This window comes from Nansenia antarctica, assembly GCF_963989245.1.
Source record: "Nansenia antarctica genome assembly, chromosome: 13".
Lineage (NCBI taxonomy): Eukaryota > Metazoa > Chordata > Actinopteri > Argentiniformes > Microstomatidae > Nansenia > Nansenia antarctica.
The window spans coordinates 22,591,148-22,609,530 of record NC_137683.1 but is presented as its reverse complement, the minus strand read 5'-3'; the positions used below and the strand labels follow the sequence as shown (position 1 = coordinate 22,609,530).

The 18,383-nt window shown below is 49.0% G+C and overlaps 1 protein-coding gene across 1 annotated transcript in view; it reads right to left on the bottom strand.

Annotated features, from left to right (window-relative positions):
* epb41l3a (erythrocyte membrane protein band 4.1-like 3a) overlaps positions 1 to 17,154 on the bottom strand; it is a gene marked incomplete at its 3' end in the record, with an annotated part of 45,374 nt that extends 28,220 nt beyond the window's left edge. The window contains exons 1-10 of the mRNA XM_080544110.1: positions 17,086 to 17,154; positions 14,351 to 14,455; positions 13,497 to 13,539; positions 13,138 to 13,213; positions 12,619 to 12,837; positions 11,998 to 12,085; positions 10,195 to 10,242; positions 2,812 to 2,964; positions 2,176 to 2,273; positions 1,830 to 2,005 (exon numbers count right to left, since the gene is read on the bottom strand). Of these exons, the coding sequence (XP_080400236.1) occupies positions 1,830 to 2,005; positions 2,176 to 2,273; positions 2,812 to 2,964; positions 10,195 to 10,242; positions 11,998 to 12,085; positions 12,619 to 12,837; positions 13,138 to 13,213; positions 13,497 to 13,539; positions 14,351 to 14,455; positions 17,086 to 17,139 (1,060 nt within the window). The 5' untranslated portion in view covers positions 17,140 to 17,154. The remainder of the gene's footprint in view (positions 1 to 1,829; positions 2,006 to 2,175; positions 2,274 to 2,811; positions 2,965 to 10,194; positions 10,243 to 11,997; positions 12,086 to 12,618; positions 12,838 to 13,137; positions 13,214 to 13,496; positions 13,540 to 14,350; positions 14,456 to 17,085) is intronic.
* Between the last annotated feature and the right edge of the window lie 1,229 nt (positions 17,155 to 18,383).

The following is an 18,383-nucleotide window of genomic DNA, read 5'->3' as shown; positions in this document are numbered from 1 at the left end:
GCCCCCCCCCCGACGACGGCTCAAAGGCATTGACTGGGTTGTATGCGCCGTGCTCCGCAGGCTGGCCGGCTCGACTGGGCGGGGGGGGGACATTTAGCGGAGGTCTGGGAGAGGCTGATAAACGGACTGAGGTCTGCGCGGACATGGAAGCGGACCTGTTGTCCACGGGAGGGAGGGACAGACAATGACTCACGACGTGGCCAGACTGAGACATGAGGCGTCCTGAGGTGACAGCTCGGAGGTCGGGGGGGACTTGGGGCCGTAAAGCAGGGCTGTACAAGCACCGCTAGAGCCGACAGCATTGTCGGTTTGTTTTCTTACTGTTATGGATCCATGGATGTGATCGATCGGTCAGAGAGTCCACTGGTCGATAGGTTACTTTTTATTTATTTATTTATTTTAACATTTTTACCATTTAGCAGATGCTTTTATCCAAAGCGACTTATAATTAGAGATGACAGGGACGGTCTCCCTGGAGTAACTGTAGGGCTAAGCGCCTTACAGCACCACTAGGCTCTCCCTGTACAAGCCTGCTGGAGCCAAAGTACCACCGGTTTGTTTTCTCATTGGTATGATCAATGAATGTGATTGATCGGTCAGAGTCCACTGATTAAAGGTCAGACCGGGTCCCTGATCAGAGTGAAAACCAGCAGTTGCTGTCGCTTCCTCTCAAACCATCATAGCCAATATAATAATACGAATAAGAATAATTATAATAATAATAATAATAATAATAATAATAATAATATGCCATTCAGCTGACTCTTTTATCCAAAGCGACTCACATTGCAGCGAGTGCCTACATTTTTCAGTATATACGGTCCCGGAGGGAATCGAACCCACTGACTCAAGTTGAAGCTATCAGACAGACAATCACTTCCTCAACTTAACCGGCCCCCCACGAGACCAGGACACGTCTGTGAGGAGAATACCAATCCGCCAGCCTATCTGACACCTCAGTCTGGAGGGTTGAATGGAGACGACTCCCACGGTGGTCGGGGGCTGTCTGACTGAATGGCAAACCTGAGAGGACCTGAGGGGGTGTCAACTCAGACAAGATGGACTGCACTTATATAGCGCCTTATTACAAAGCGCTTTACAAATGGCCTCTCATACACCCACTCACACACACATTCACCCAACAATGGCGGCAAGCTACCATGCAAGGCCAATGCCGGGCCCACTCACTGGGAGCAATTTGCGGTTCAGTGTCTTGCCCAAGGACACCTCGACACGTGGCCAGCCGGGGATCGAACCGCTGAACCGCGCGATCATTAGACGCCGGCTCTACCTCCTGAGCCACAGCCGCCCTGACGAGATCATCTATGTGAGTGACAGCCATCAAGGTTGGAGCAGCGGTGTGGCCATTATGACGTCATGGGAGCCTGAGATGGATGGAATCATGCCCTTGTCTTTGGCTAACATCGTTAACACCAACGAGTGTCCATCTCAAAGATGATGACTTTAGTATTATCGTCTAGGAATGGACCGATGTTGAGGAAGAGTGAGGGAAACATTTGATTTTCCTAAGCTTATGGCTTTGTGGTTAGTTATGGTTCATGTTATGTTATGTTTGGTAGCGTATGTTGTCAGGTGACCCCACCCTAACACAGCCTCTACAGGGGACTAGTGTTTGTGAGCCCCACTCTGACCTGACCAGTCCTCCGTCCCCCTAGCCACAGAGAGGAGTGCCAACACAACGCAATTCATTTTTGTTATATTTTCAATACAATGTGTTTCAGAATTTGTATTTTTTTTTCATTAACGAAATCCCGCCCAATACAATAAAAAAAGCTTAAGAAACGGTTATGAAAAAAAAAGCGACCGACCTCCGTCGAGACTACGGGACATGATGTAGCGCTTGCTGGTGGACCGCTCGAAGGAGGGCGCCGGGCGGACGATCTGGGAGCTGGCGCGTCGGGTCTGGGCCTGGGTTCTACCGCTATAACGGAACTTAGAACCCAGAGTCAGGAACTTCTTAGGCGGAATTTCTGGAGAAACCAACCTTGAGGAACACAGAGAGAATGTGATGTGCCATGAGAGAAAAAACAAACAAACAAACCAAACAAACAGAATCACGTTATTTTTACTATTATCATTCACGTTCTATATTCTTCTTCACTGATGTGACAAAACGTGTGCTGTATGTATGAGGAACATGGACCCAGGTCTCACCTGAAGAACGTGTGATGCTCCACACACACCTTCCACAGCCTCTTGGCCGCCCTGTGGTTGGGGAGCTTGAAACCGATGGTGCTTTCAAACTGCTCAAACTACAGAACGACAGTCAGGAGTCATTTCAAATGACCGGGGTAAAGATGCTGCTAGCATAAAAGCTGTTGAAAACTGCATATGAACGCTCTCCATACTGACATAGAACTGATATGGAGTAAGTGTTGAGAGTGTGAGAGAACATGGGAGCAATTACAGAACAGCCACAGAGGACGCTCCTACTGTACGTACATCCGTGGAGGCTGGTGGAGGTCGAAATCGGAGGACGGGCTCACTGTAACGTACGGAATGGAATGAGGAACGGTCAAATCAAAAGCCCTATTCTCCCTCCGATTTCTACCTCCCCTAGCCTCCACTGACGTACATACATACCGTAGTTTGTACATAGGTTAAGATTCGTTAAGGTGGTGTAACCTACAGAACATCAAAGAGGATGATGCTAGTGAGTTGAAGCGTTCCTCTTTGATGTTCTTTAGGCGACACCACGCAGACTAACATGAAAGAAGACCCTGAAACATTGACGAGTCACGTGTGTGTTGCTTTCATGTCAGGCCCGGCGGGGGGGCCTAGCCATCTCACCTCTCCCGGGCGGATTTTGATGTAGAAGTTGTTCCTCTTGTAGGAGATCTTGAGGACCTTGGGCCAGGCGAACCTGTTGATGCGCAGGCGGTCACGGTAGATAAGCAGACCGCTGGAACACACCCCCAGCATGATCTCCACCCCCTCGGAATCCTGGGAAAAGAACCGCATTAACAAATCTTCCCGATGAACGTCCGGGAACCTACGTGGACTAGAATTGAGGACGAAGGACGTATGGAACTAGTTGTCGTTTTCTTTTGGTAACGCTTAAACGTTTCCATTATACCTGTGTAGTACTGTAGTAAACACATTACCAGGGTGAATACAGGTAGTTGTGTTGTAATACAGTGGCACATCGCTGCCATGTACAACTGAACGTAAACTGATTCAATTTTGTTTTATTTTGATGTTTGGTGTTGTTGTGAAGGCCCACAGTTTAGTGCCAGTTTAGTTTCCCCAAACCAGCCCTATTTTTGCCCCTAGTATTTCCTTTGTTATTTTCTATACAATTATATACGTTTCGTGAAGTATATGTATTATTCTTGTAATGTTTTATGCATATGTTTGATGACGTAGTATCCGGGGTGTGTCTGTGACCCGGATGCTACGTTCGGTGGTGGTATATAAGAGACGGAAGGGCGGAGTCAGTCAGAGTGTGTGTAGAGAAGCCGAATGAGAGAGAACTAGAACGAGAGAAGCAACGAAGCCGATCTAAGATGGCGGATTCAGCAGCGAGCACACCGTGCAGCAACTGAAGACGCCAGGAAAAGCGATTCTTGAGTGAGCCACTGTAGCCTGTTGGTTGTGTTCCCGTTGGACCGTCTTGCCAGCGGCCGGCTGTTCACCGTGGGACCAAGCGGGACGCCAGCTGGACATTAATCGTCGTCTCCACGAGCAAACACAGACTCCAGCGGAGCTTCAACGCGGACCACTTCGTCGACGCACATGCCAGTCAACCAGGCCTCGACGCGCACCACGCCACTGGACTATAGGCCTGTTCAGGCCAGAGACTGTCAGTGAGTGATTGAGAGTGTGTGTGGCCGGCCGGGTGGGAATGTATATATGGGGATGTATACAACCGTCGTGTAATAAATGTGTTGTTCATCTGTAATACCGTGTGTTAGTTGTTTGTAGCTTCAATGCTAATGCTAGTTGTTTGTAGCGCTAATGCTAATGCTAGTTGTTTGTAGCGCTAATGCTAATGCTAGTTGTTTGAAGGCTAATGCTAATGCTAGTTCCCTTGCTAATGCTAACGACCTTAACTGCTAGTCTAACGGTTTGCTGTCGCCCCCTGCCTGTATCCTCTTATACTGCCTATTTAGCTCCCTTAGTTAGATAACCAGCCCTTTCCTAAAAGTATACAGTCCTTTTCAGCTACTCCCTGGTTACAATTGGTCCTTCGAGCCGGATTGGTAGTGTAGTGATAGCATGGCTGAGCGCAGCCAACCAGACCAGACAGTTACCCCCCCTTCTCCGCCCCCTGAGCCAGAGCCACGACCACAGAGAGTCCCGCGGTTGCCTCCGAGGTTACAGGAGTATGAGCTTGAGCTTGAAAGCTCACTGAGTGGTAGCGAGGAGCGCACTCCACGGGATACAGTGGTCGGAGAGGCCGAGGTGTCCGCCGGCGAGCAGGTGGCTAGCACTGAGACAGCCCTCAAAGAGCACCAGCCTGAGGATGAGATGGCAGAACCGCAGGGTTTTGCCGTGGAAACGGAAGAACAGGAAGGAGAGGCCCGGTCCGACAGCGCCTGCGGGCGGAAGAGGGAGGGCCTCAGCCTTAACGATCTGCCTCCCAGTACGGCGCGCTCGAGACCTAGCTCCTGCCGCTCAGTGGCTTCCTACCGGTCCAGGGCTTCCGTGGGCAGTTCTGCCTCTGGGGCGGATAGCCTGCACTCCAGAGGGAGTGGTGCCGCGCTGTCCGAATATATGCGCCAACAGGCCGAGATGGCGTTAGAGCGGGAGCGCCAACAGGCCGAGACGGCGTTAGAGCGGGAACGACTCCAGTTCGAGCGTGAACGCCTCCAGCGCCAGGAGGCGCTAGAACGCGAACGCCTCCAGATGAACGGAGCGGAACGCGCGGCGGAGAGACAGCGCCAGGAGGCGCTAGAACGTGAATGCCTCCAGCGCCAGGAGGCGCTAGAACGGGAACGCTTCCAGATGGAGCGCGACCGCCTCCAGACGGAGAGGCAGATGAACGGAGCGGAACGTGCGGCGGAGAGACAGCGCCAGGAGGCGTTAGAGAGGGAACGCATCCAGTACGAGCGCGAGCGCCTCCAGATGGAGGGGGCGGAACGCGCGGCGGAGAGGCAGATGGCGAGAGAGCAACTGCACGCAGAGAAGATGGAGGAAATGATGCAGACCATGCGCGACGTGTGCATCAGCAGAACTCCGTCGGCCTGTAGCTCCAGAGTATCATCCGCACGGCCCTCTCGAGTGCCATCTCCGGAACTCCCCGCCGATGGCTCCATGAACCCCGCCAGGACTGTCCAACTACAGGCCCAGCTGACCACCTGGAAGGAAGAGGACCAGGGACCCGACCGCTACGCGGCCCAGAGGGAGCCAGCGTCGCTGCCCGGGAGGGGAGTCATCCCCCAAGAGCGTAGCACACCCCTAGGTCCTCCAGTGCACCAAAATGCATGCAGGCCGGACACCCAGACCGTCACTCCAGCACCGATGATCCACTACAGGATGTTCCCCCAGGTGGAGGGACCCAAGTTCCCCTTCTTCAAGGACAAGGACAGGAGCCAGTATGTGGAGCTACGCATCTGCCTAGACACGCTCTTGGACAACTCCTGCTCAGAGTCCTACAAATATGCGATTCTCCTTCAGCATGTGAGGAACCCCAGAGCCCACAACATGGTACTGGCCCATGCCTCCGCACCGACACCTTACACCAGAGCGCTCGCTGACTTGGATGCCCGCTACGGTCGTCCCTGGAACCACGCCCTTGCTGAACTGCAAGCCCTCGAACAGCAGGCCCCCATCAAGGATGACCGGGCGCTGGATGACTTCGCGCTCCGCGTGCACACCTTGGTTGGGATGCTGAAGACGCAGGGCCCAGCTGGCGCCAGCGAGATCAACAGCACCTCCAACGTAGAGCGGCTGCTCCGCAAGATCCCACGCTTCCGGCAGGAGAGGTTCCGGCGACAGCAGCGCGTTCGTCACCCCGGGAAGTTGGGTCTGAGCATGGCTGCCTTCGCGGAGTTCCTACTGGAGGAAGTGCATGACACCAACGTAGACGCCATGGGTTACGCTGAGCCGAAGAAGGAGAGGGAGAAGGGAGACCGCTGGGACGGGCCGAGCTCGAACAGAGGACGCCCAGTAGGAGTGCTGCACACGGAGGAGGAGCCTCGGAGAGAGAGGACCACCCGACCTGAGGGAAAGGATTCCTCTCAACCCCCTCCAAAGGGACGGAGAGGTCCACCGCCATGTCCGTACTGCACCAGCGAGCACTGGCTCAATGAGTGCAGTGACTTCAACAACCTGAGTACCGAGGCCAAGCAGAGGTGGCTCGAGAAGAACCAGAGGTGCTGGAACTGTGGGCGCGACCATCTGGCGAAGAACTGCACCTTGAGGAGGAAGTGCAACCGCTGTGAGGAGGTCCACCTCCACATCCTACACGAGGTCTCCCTCGCCAGGTCCACGGAGGGCAACAGAAGCCCTAGGTCCGGTCGCGCACCGGAAGAGGAAACCCCTGTCTACTACCTAGACTCGCCACAGAGCAGCGGCTCCAAGGTTCTACTGAAGGTGGTGAAGGTCCGACTTCACCACAACAACGCTGTGTACGACACGTACGCCGTTCTAGACGACGGGTCGGAACGGACCATCCTTCTCCAGGGGGCAGTGCGCCAGTTGGGGCTCCAAGGGACTGCGGAGAAGCTGACTCTGCGCACGATACGTCGCGACCTTAAAGAGGTCACCGGGGCGAGAATCAACTTCTCTATCTCCCCGGCGGGGCGGCCGTCGGATAGACATCGGCTTCAGAATGTCTTCACCGCCGACCAGCTAGCGCTCTCCCGCTACGACTACCCCCTGGAGAGGTTACGCGCAAGATATCCCCACCTACGGGGAGTAGACCTACATCCGATAGAAGGAGCGGAGCCAACCCTTCTCATCGGCTCGGACAACTCTGAACTGATCGTGTCGCTCCGTCCTCCGCTGAGAGGACCACGAGGCTGCCCGATGGCTGTTAAGACTGCGCTTGGGTGGGCCCTCCAAGGCGCTACCGAGTGGAGAGAGAGGGACGGGAGAGCTACGTCATCCCTCCATGTCCGAACCGAAGAAGCAAACCAACCAACCGGACCGCCTGGAGTGGAATCTATTGCTGCCAGTGCACCTGGAACAGTTAGTACCACAAATGGTTCACCACAGGATGACCAACCGAGGAAGAAGTCTCTGTGGACAGAGCATAAGTCTCTGGATGGGAAGCCTTACTACTACAACTCCCAGACTAAGGAGTCCCGGTGGTGGCGCTACCGTGCCATGGCGGCAACAGCTGTTGCCGAGGAACACCTGCAGGTGGCCATGCACCCTCACGTGGCCGAGGTCAGCATTGACGCACCCGTCAACTCCGTCGAGTACACGTCAGCCATGAAAGTCTCAGCCAGTATTGTAGACGCCTCCAAGGAGGAAAGGCCGAAGTTGGCGAAGAAGAGAGTAAAGTGGAACCCAGAAGAGGAGGCCAAGCAGGCCTTCAAAGAGCTTCTGGAGGAGGATGGTGGTTCATCCGACGCGTCATGGGAGCAAACCATGAGAATGATCATCAACGACCCACGCTACAGCGCCCTGCCCAAGCTGAGTGAGAAGAAGCAAGTGTTTAAGGCCTACCAGGCTAAGAAGGAGAAGGAACAAGCCAAGCAGCTCAGGAAGAGGAACTGTGAGGCGCTGACGAGCATTCTGGACAACATGGCCAACGTCACCCACTGCACCACCTGGTCCGAGGCCCAGCAGTACCTGCTGGACGACCCCTTCTTCGCTGCGTACGAGGCGCTGGAGACCATGAACCAGGAAGACGCTCTGCTCTGCTTCGAGGAGCACATCCGCGCCCTGGAGAAGGAGGAGAAGCAGAAGATTCTGCTGAGGGAGAGAGACAAGATGTCCGAAGGTGCCGTGGTACTGGTGAGGGACCAGTCCCTTCCGCGCGCCGCCTGGCAGACAGGCAGAGTGGTCGACACTATCACCTCATACCTCGCGCTGCTGGGGCAGCCTAGCTAGTGTGCCTTCTTTAGTTAACTGAAACCGAGGGTTTCATGGGGCGGCTGTTGTGAAGGCCCACAGTTTAGTGCCAGTTTAGTTTCCCCAAACCAGCCCTATTTTTGCCCCTAGTATTTCCTTTGTTATTTTCTATACAATTATATACGTTTCGTGAAGTATATGTATTATTCTTGTAATGTTTTATGCATATGTTTGATGACGTAGTATCCGGGGTGTGTCTGTGACCCGGATGCTACGTTCGGTGGTGGTATATAAGAGACGGAAGGGCGGAGTCAGTCAGAGTGTGTGTAGAGAAGCCGAACGAGAGAGAACTAGAACGAGAGAAGCAACGAAGCCGATCTAAGATGGCGGATTCAGCAGCGAGCACACCGTGCAGCAACTGAAGACGCCAGGAAAAGCGATTCTTGAGTGAGCCACTGTAGCCTGTTGGTTGTGTTCCCGTTGGACCGTCTTGCCAGCGGCCGGCTGTTCACCGTGGGACCAAGCGGGACGCCAGCTGGACATTAATCGTCGTCTCCACGAGCAAACACAGACTCCAGCGGAGCTTCAACGCGGACCACTTCGTCGACGCACATGCCAGTCAACCAGGCCTCGACGCGCACCACGCCACTGGACTATAGGCCTGTTCAGGCCAGAGACTGTCAGTGAGTGATTGAGAGTGTGTGTGGCCGGCCGGGTGGGAATGTATATATGGGGATGTATACAACCGTCGTGTAATAAATGTGTTGTTCATCTGTAATACCGTGTGTTAGTTGTTTGTAGCTTCAATGCTAATGCTAGTTGTTTGTAGCGCTAATGCTAATGCTAGTTGTTTGTAGCGCTAATGCTAATGCTAGTTGTTTGAAGGCTAATGCTAATGCTAGTTCCCTTGCTAATGCTAACGACCTTAACTGCTAGTCTAACGGTTTGCTGTCGCCCCCTGCCTGTATCCTCTTATACTGCCTATTTAGCTCCCTTAGTTAGATAACCAGCCCTTTCCTAAAAGTATACAGTCCTTTTCAGCTACTCCCTGGTTACAGGTGTATTGATATTTTCATACGAACGTGGTGTGTGGTCTCCTGTGATGACAGACGACACAGTCCATTACAAAGCATTAATAAATGACCCAATGAGCTTTGTAAAAAAGAAAAAAATAAGAATCCAGTGAAATGAAAACACCATGACAGCTGTAGATATGTTCCCAACATTTGTCTACATGTACATGACATTTTAAGCCCTCGTCTCTCTTCCTTCCCCCAAGAGACCGGGAAAGAATTAGATTAGAAGCCAATTACTCTGCTGCAACCTTCTCTTTTCACAGCAGCTCTCTAACTGCTGGTCTGTCTGTCTGTCTGTCTGTCTGTCTGTCTTCGGGCGAGGCTCAGCGTGAGTGTCGCGTAGGAAAAAAAACATTTCTGCCATTTCTGTCTCTGAGTGCAGTATCGACTGTGCTCCTTCTTCCTGCCGGGACCATTATATACTGAAACATGTCCGCCCTCGCTGCGATGTAAGTCGCTTTGTGGAAAGCGTCAGCTTAATGGCGTATATTATTTATTGTTATTATTATGATATGAATATTATTCGGGCAACGTCATGCTGTACAGCACAACCTAGTATAGGCTATGAAACGTGGATGGGTTTTAGGCTTTCCAATCAACTGTGTTTTATTATTTCTAGATACTATATATGATGATACATGGAGGTTGGTACATATGCTGGGGTTGCAGTGGGCGGTGTGTGGTCTAGACATTCACATATCAACAGCACCGGTCTGATGGCTAGTACAGAGGACAGCGGACATACAGGACTGACGATGGAGGACAGATTCTACAGGTGAAGGAGACAGATGCTGGGTCTATGGGGGTGCTGGTCCTGCACCTCACCTACAGCACAGGGGGGGGGGGGGGGGGGCTACAGTCAGCCACAATGATCACCTGACTGTAGCCCCCCACCCCCCCCCACCCCCCCCAAGAAAAAAAAAGATAAACTCCAGTCCATGACCATGGTCATGCAAAGTTGTTGTTTTGAGACAGAGACACATGTATGTAACACTGTAACAGTACACATGTATACGTGTATACGCACACACACGCACGCATGCATGCATACACACACGCACACAGACACGCACGCACGCACGCAAGCGCACACACACACACACACACACACACACAAAAAGACAAGCCTTACCTCCTGCCCCTTAGCTGGAGACAAGCACTCAAACAGGCTTCCTACCAACTAGGCCATTCAGTAAGAAAAGAAAAGGAAAAGAAAAAGAAAGGCTGATCTGACCAACCGGAGGGAAGGGTTCCATGCTCATCAGTATCACAGCCAATCAGTTTGTTACGTGACTTGTCATGTGAGGTAAGTAGAGCAAATCAGCAGTGCATAAAGCATTATGTCTCTTTTTTATGACGATCAGAACTTTCACGACACAGTAAGTTAGTCTCTGACACACGTAGTCTAGTCTAGTAAAAACCTTCTCATCTTGATGACCGGTTAGGTCAGATGATACCACTTCAATCGATTTGCTGGGTCAGGTATAACACCAGTTGAAGCACCTCAGTCTTATATTATTATTATTTTTTTTTACTTTTTATTGAGAGTGAGGTAGAGATTACAGATATAAAAAAACAATACTTTTCAAGTTTTTTCACATAACATGAACATAACCCATCCCCTCTCCCCCACCCCACCAAATCCCAAGAGCTGCATCCCAGGATAGACGTCTTATATTCTATATACTCTATTGGGTAATAAACATATTTGATGAAGAGAAAGCCAAACATATTCGTGAGTTAAACTGAAATCCACCAGTTGTTTGGCCCTTTTGCTCCATCATCTTGATCTTGAGGATATTCTATCTGACACAGCTCTTAGTCTAATGGTGACCCTGTCCCAAACAATCTATCTCCAAACACCCTGACGAAGGTCTGTAGACGAAACGTTGGTATCTTTCTACATATCGTTTATGCCTCATAGCATAATTGCCTAAGTCATATTTTGGCCAAATTGAGATATCTGCCTAACTCTACTCTCCTAACACTGCTGATTCACTGTGCATTATTGCCTATGATGCCATCAGCCTCATCAGAATGCTTGTTACATTCCAAAATCACTATCTGCCCAAGTCATCTCTTTGACATAGACATTTTTGACACTACATACAAAGATGGCTTGGCTGACCACAAGTGAAGCGTGGCTAACGATATTGTAAATGTGAAGTAGCAAGAAAGCCAGTGGCTCGAAATCTTTTCCTTTTTGAATTTTGTTTTTATTCACTCTGAGAACCTGGAGCAAGTCTACAAACGTTTTCCTTTTTTGGGGGGGGGCCCAAAGCATCTATGCCATGGAACTGGGCCATAGCTTTTGATTTGCTTTGTTATCTAACAGCGGTGTGTACACACACGCTCAGCTGAAACCTGGCTCTACAGCTGACACTACAAACAAGGAAAACAGCCAACACAAGGCACGGAGGAGAAACATTGAACACAGAACACAGGGAGGACGCTAACCGATGAGAAGCCATGTCGTTTGTCCACTAATAAAACATTTAATGTGATATTAAGATGAGGGTATTTCCTCCGGCTCATAAGAACGGCATTCGATTTCATATCAGTTTGGTATCTTGACATTCAAATGTCTGTTTGAGTTGTTCCGAAGACGGATTAGAGAACCAGGGATACAGAACAGTTGGAGCTCAAGTCGGGGGGACAATTTCATTTGAACTCATTCAATCAAAATCATCAAAGAAAATATATAGAGACACAACTTCCAATTCACACCCCTGAATTGTCCCCTGAATTAAAGGGCCAGTTTCACAGACAAGGCTTGAACCGAATCCTAGACTAAAAAGCATCTTCAATGGAGATTTTACATTGAACGTGTGATTTAGTCCAGGACTAGACTTAAGCCCTGTCTGTGAAACCGACCCCAAAGTGTGATGGATCCCTATACTAGACATAGTATGGAAGAGACGTGCTACCCCTTTACCTTGGCATGGTGCAGGTCCACTCCATACATGGACAGCTTCTTCACGTTCTCCAGGAAGTGCATCTCAGCCTCGGCTGGTGTCAACCCTCTGGAGGAGACAGACAGAACTGTACACTTAGACCTAGGGTTGAGTGTTAATGTACACTTAGACTTAGGGTTGAGTATTAATGTACACTTAGACCTAGGGTTGAGTATTAATGTACACTTAGACCTAGGGTTGAGTATTAATGTACACTTAGACCTAGGGTTGAGTGTTAATGTACACTTAGACCTAGAGTTGAGTATTAATGTACACTTAGACCTAGGGTTGAGTGTTAATGTACACTTAGACCTAGGGTTGAGTATTAATGCACACTTACACCTAGGGTTGAGTATTACTGTACACTTAAACATAATTGTTTGTTGGACGAAAAATAGGTGAAAATATTTGTATTTATTTTTTTAAATATATTTTTAGGGCATTTCTGCTTATTTATTTATATATATAAACTTTATATATACTGTATCTAAACTATCTACTGTATCTAAACACGAAATCCCAAATATGACTGGAAAAGACTGGAATGAGGGGACACAATGAATAAGGACGTCAACAGAGGACACAGACACAACAGGACTGACTTGTGGTTCTTGTGAAGATCCATGACCTTCTCCTCCATGTCCTTGGTCTGGTTGGGGGCGAAGCGGAACTCGCTGACGTAGTCAGTCCCGTTCTCCTCAGGGTCGTGGTCGCCCAGCTCTGATTGGACGGTGTAGGACCCCAGCACGGTGTGGGTGGCGAATGAGCAGGGGAGACGACCAGAGACGACGTCATCCCTCAACTGGAGGCACAAGTAGTATCTGGGGGAAGGAAGGAGTGTGGGGGAGGGCGGAGGGGAAGATAAGAAAGAGGTAAGGAGAGAGAAAGAGAGAGAGAGAGAGAGGGGGGGGGGGGTAGAGGGAGGGAACAAGAGATGAGGAGTGAGTGACACATACAGAGAGACAAAGAGAGAAAGAGACTAATGTGAATGTAAAACTCAGAGAAGTTGAACCCGAGTAGAAAATGAATCGGGGGGAGGGGAGTGGTATTCAGACAGTTATTCAAGAACTTAGACACAAATGGACCAGACACTGTCGGTGAACACGAATAAGAAGCGTTACCGTGTAATATCCTCAGACAGCTGGGCTGGGTCTGGAGGGTAGAACTTCACATTGAAGGCAAAGTTCCAGGCAACCCCTGCAGAAAACAGAAAAAAAAACTATCTTAATCAGAGCTTCTATAGCATGGGCACCAGATCAGGGAACGCATTAGCATTAGCACTGGTATTATGACTCCAAGGGTGGGTTTCACAGACAAGGCTTAAGCCTCGCCCTGAATTCAATCACACTTTCAATGTAAAATCTCCATTGAAGATGCTTTTTAGTCTAGGATTAGGCTTACGACTCGTCTGTGCGACCGGCCCCAAGGGTCTGGATGATGATGACAAACACCAGAGAGCCGCTCCGCTAAATCCTCTCACCTCTAATCTGTTTCTTCATCTCTTTGGACGGGTCCAGCCAGTTCTGTAGGTAATTCAACAGGACGAGAAACATCAATTCAACTGTAAAGCATATCAATAATACGCTACTTTATACATTATTATTTAGATTATTATGCTATCCTATTGTCTCTTAGAACTACGGTCATTTTCAGTTTTTTTGCTGCAATGTTGAGGAACCGAAGCCAAAGGATTTTACTCTCCTATACTTGCAGAATGGGATGTAACAATAAACAGGGTTCCCACACCTTCTGAAACATCAAATTCAAGCACCTTTCAAGGACTTTCAAGACTCAATTCCATCAAATTCAAGGACCCAACATGGCATAGTTTGAGACAGATCTAGATGAGAATGTATATAATAGGAACTATCCGCTCACAGACAACAATTAAAAAGAGAGGCTTGAATGTGTGAACACTAGATGGTCTCTTGCCTTCTCTACCACAGCACAGCAAAACAACATATTGTGAAATATGTGTAAAGTTAAGCAATACAGAGATTTATTTACTAGTTGAGGAGCTAAGTAAAACATTTTTGAATATATATATTATTATTTTTGAGAGAGAGAGAGAGAGAGAGAGAGAGAGAGAGAGAGAGAGAGAGAGGGGAATTCAAGCACTTTCAACCCATGTCTATTTTCCTTGATAATTCTTTTTCAAATTCACAAACTTTCAATGATTTCAAGGACCCGTGGGAACCCTGTGCAATGTTGAGGAACCGAAGCCGAAAGATTTGACTCTCCTATACTTGCAGAATGGGATGTGACAATAAACTGGATTCAGGCTGCTATTCTGGCTACTTACAACAGCAGCAAATACAGAGAGAGCTACTACACCTTTTGGTTTTCAATGTCAGAGAATGTGATTCCAAAGTAGTCCTTCTCCAGAAGGTTGAGCTGCTCACACACTTTGTCGAATAACACATGGCCTCTCTCCCGCTTCTGCAACGACACGAGACAAACACATGAGAATCATGGGTTAGATCATCACACAGGTTAGATTCTCAAAGGCCTGCTGCTACTATCACCCATCAATTCACTCACTCACACACACACACACACACACACACACACACACACACACACACACACACACACACAACTTATGATTCCATTTCTGAACACTACATTAGTCAACACTCTGTAGAATCGTACTAGTCTCCTGTTGAAAATGTCTCACGTTGAAAGTGAGGGTAGGAGTCGAATAGGAGTGCGCAATCCAAGTGGCAGTATCTCAGCGCAAACTATCACCCTACGCTCTCAAAGTGTGTGTGTGTGTGTGCGTGTTTGTAGATGTGTGTGTGTAGCTCATGTCCCGATGCGATCTGAGGGGTTTGTTTCATGTTTTCCCCAGCCTCCTTCCAGCTCTGATAATTAACTCTCTCGCCATGTTCACAAAGGCTAAGTTCCTCCAAGAAAAACAACTTTGCTCCACTCTGCTCTGAGATGAGTTCTAAAAAAGCGTGGGATCAAAACGAATACTTGAGAGAATTCAACCCAAAAAGTACTAAAAAACAACTGGCGACCAAGAGGCGAGCCAGAGAAACATATTTCTTCTTTAAATGAGATCCGTGCTTATTATAATCTTTGTCATTTACCGTAAGACACGCCTGATCTCTTCCCAGGTTGGATTGTTACCTTGGGGACGGTACTCAATCTGCATAAGTTTATCAAACATGCCCAGTAGAAGTACAGGAACGTCTTAGCGATAAATGCTAGTCAGCTTGGGGTAGAAGAACCATGTTAGTGATACATGCTAGTTAGCCTGGGGTAGAGGAACCATGTTAGCGATACATGCTAGTTAGCCTGGGGTAGAGGGCTATGCTAATGATAACCACCTCTTCAACCTCAATTTCCCTCGTAGCATCATCATACTGTATCAACAAACCAACTCAGGACAAGCCTGAATATCCATCCCGGCAGCTAACCTCCCAGGACAAGTGAATAGATGGAACAACAGAACAACAGGCGTTGCTTCACATTCTATTCAGTAGGAATGTTGTGTTGTACTAAGGGCAGTGTTTCCCACAGGACTTTCTGAGACTGTGGTGGGTGGGACCACGTGGGGTTGGTGCGAATCCAAAAGATGGGGGGGGGGGGAGGACAACGCGAACCTGCTCGAACATTTCCTGCAACAGGGTGAGCAGTGCTAACGTGTAGTCTAACGTGTGTGAGCGTGCGAGCTTATAGCAGCAGGGTGGGAGAGATGCTTCGCTGAAGTAACGGCACGGAACACAACGTTAGAGACCTTTTATGTTATAAAGTGTCCAAATATTTTCGGTTCGTTATGAAACTGTCTAGGTCATTAATGGGAGACACTGAAGGGAAGACGGGTAGTTCATTGGAATGCTGCTGAGCTCAGCGTAGGGGTCGGAGGTCATAGTAGGACATGGTAGCATAAAGTCATAATAATGTCCCCCTCTCTCTTCTCTCTCTCTCTCATTACCTTTATTCTGTCTGTAAACTCCTCTCTCCTCTGTTTCTGTCTCTCTCTCTCTCTCTCTCTCTCCCATATCCGACCATCCATCTTCCATCTCCACACTCCTCCCTCTCATCCCTGCCCTCTTTTCCTTCTATCCCCAGCTCTTTCGCCTCTCTTCTCGACACACTTGTCTTTTCATATTTCTCGCCATTACTCTTTCCCCCTTTCTCCACGCCTGTGACCTCTCTGCCAGCCAGGACAGAGTGAGTCCATAATCACTGCAGTCTGCTAAGCCCGTGGCCACTCCCATCCCCCATCACACACACACACACACACACACACACACACAGACACAGACACAGACACAGACACAGACACAGACACAGACACAGACACAGACACACACACACACACACACAGACACACACACACACACACAGACACACACACAGACACACACACAGACACACACAGACACACACAGACACACACAGACACACACACACACACGCACACCAGCCCACAACTGCTTTATCATCTTTCCATTGGATGTAAATACTAAGCTAGCCAAATCCCACAGAGGCTAAAACAGCACTAAGTAGATTGGTCTCCAGTAGTTTGGCGGACAGTGTTGTGCTCAGCAGGGCTGTGTGAGGGAGACAAGGCTGGGAGTGTGTAGGACCGGACAGGTTTATACAGCCTGATGGACGACGTCTGGTCAGAGGAAGGCTACTGTTGTCGGGGGGGGTCTGGCTTTACAATGTAAACAGAGCAGTGAGCAAGTCTAAAGGGAGGTTGTTAGAAAAAACATGGATTTTATAGATTCCATTGCTTCTATTGTCTTCGATCAAATGAAGAATGAAGATCAGGGAGGGGGGAAAAGCTAATACTGCACTGGGAGCTGCCTTGCATACAGATGAGTTCGGTAATGTATTTCATCGTCGTCGTCATAATCATCATCATCATCATCATCAGACACATACATACACACATACATACACACACATACAGAGAACCCCCCCCCTCCACACACACACACACACACACACACACACACACACACACACCCACACAGAACCACCCCCCCCTCCCCCACCCCCACCCCCTACACACACACACACACCCATCCACACCCCTCCACCTCACTCACCTCCACCACGCAGGTGTAGTCGGAGCCGTCGAGCAGGGTGACTTTGCACTGCATGTTCCTGGGGTTCCTGGCGCTCCTTCCCCCGGGGGATCTGGACAGCTTACTGGACGAGGACCTGTGAGACGCCCTGTCGTCCTCCAGGTGGGAGTGAGGCTGGAGCTGGGACTGCTGGTCGAGCTTCCCCCCTCCCTCCGCTCGCTCACCGTTCTGGACAACAGGACAAGAACCACAGGGGGGGGGGGGGACATGTAAATGTGATAATAATAATAATAATAATAATAATACATTAGACTTATATAGGGCTTTTCTAGACACTCAAAGACGCTTTACAGACTGAGAATATCAAGTAGTAATAATAAAAAGAAACAAAAAATAAATAAAATAAAGTATAGGGGCCTAATTAAGGTACTGCTGGGTACACATGGGATGACTAGGATGTCCTGTTTTGTCTACACTCGCATTGTCTTTGGACTATACTATATATTTGCACTTGTGGTTAGAAGTTGAATCTGATCTAATCTAATCTAATCGAACATGCTGTGTGTGATATGAATAAAGCATGAACCTGAAACCTTTGAATACTTGTGACTCACTTAAAATGAAAACTGTACGTGAGGTGATAATGAATTGTCGTGACGTGTCGTTTGAATGTCAGAAGTTGAACGTGCAGGTATTACCTCCCTTACCTCCCTCCTGACAGGCGTGCTGTGGGCAGCGGCTGGGGGGAAAGGCTCCGCCTCCGGGGGTGGAGCTACTGTCGTCATGGCGATTCAGATTCACCCTGCAACACACAACAACAACAACACATGTCCAGATATCAGAACCCAGTCAGATCACTCTCTGTCAAATACTTAAAATGTGTGCTTGATTTAGCAATGTGACGGAACCAAATGGAACCATCGCTAACTGCGATCTCCGCCAACCCAGAGGACCAACTGTACCTTGAGTATTTGAATTAAAACAAATGATATTTGTACTATAGAGACAGTCTGCTACTGTAGGTACTGTACTGTAACTTTGAGAATGATTGAATGATGCTTATACAGTTATACCATACTCTCAGTATAGAGTAGCCTATCTAGTGTTGATAATAGGCCTACTGCTTACAGCAACGCAGAGACAAAATCATCAACGCTGCCTCCATGCAGAGTTCTCCATCCTAGAGAACAGGTCCTACTATGTTTGTTTTTTTATACTTTTTATTTTTTCCACATTTTATAGACAACAAACATCAACAGCAGAAAAAGAAAAAACATACATACATACACAAGGTCATGGGGTCAGCAAATACAGCATAC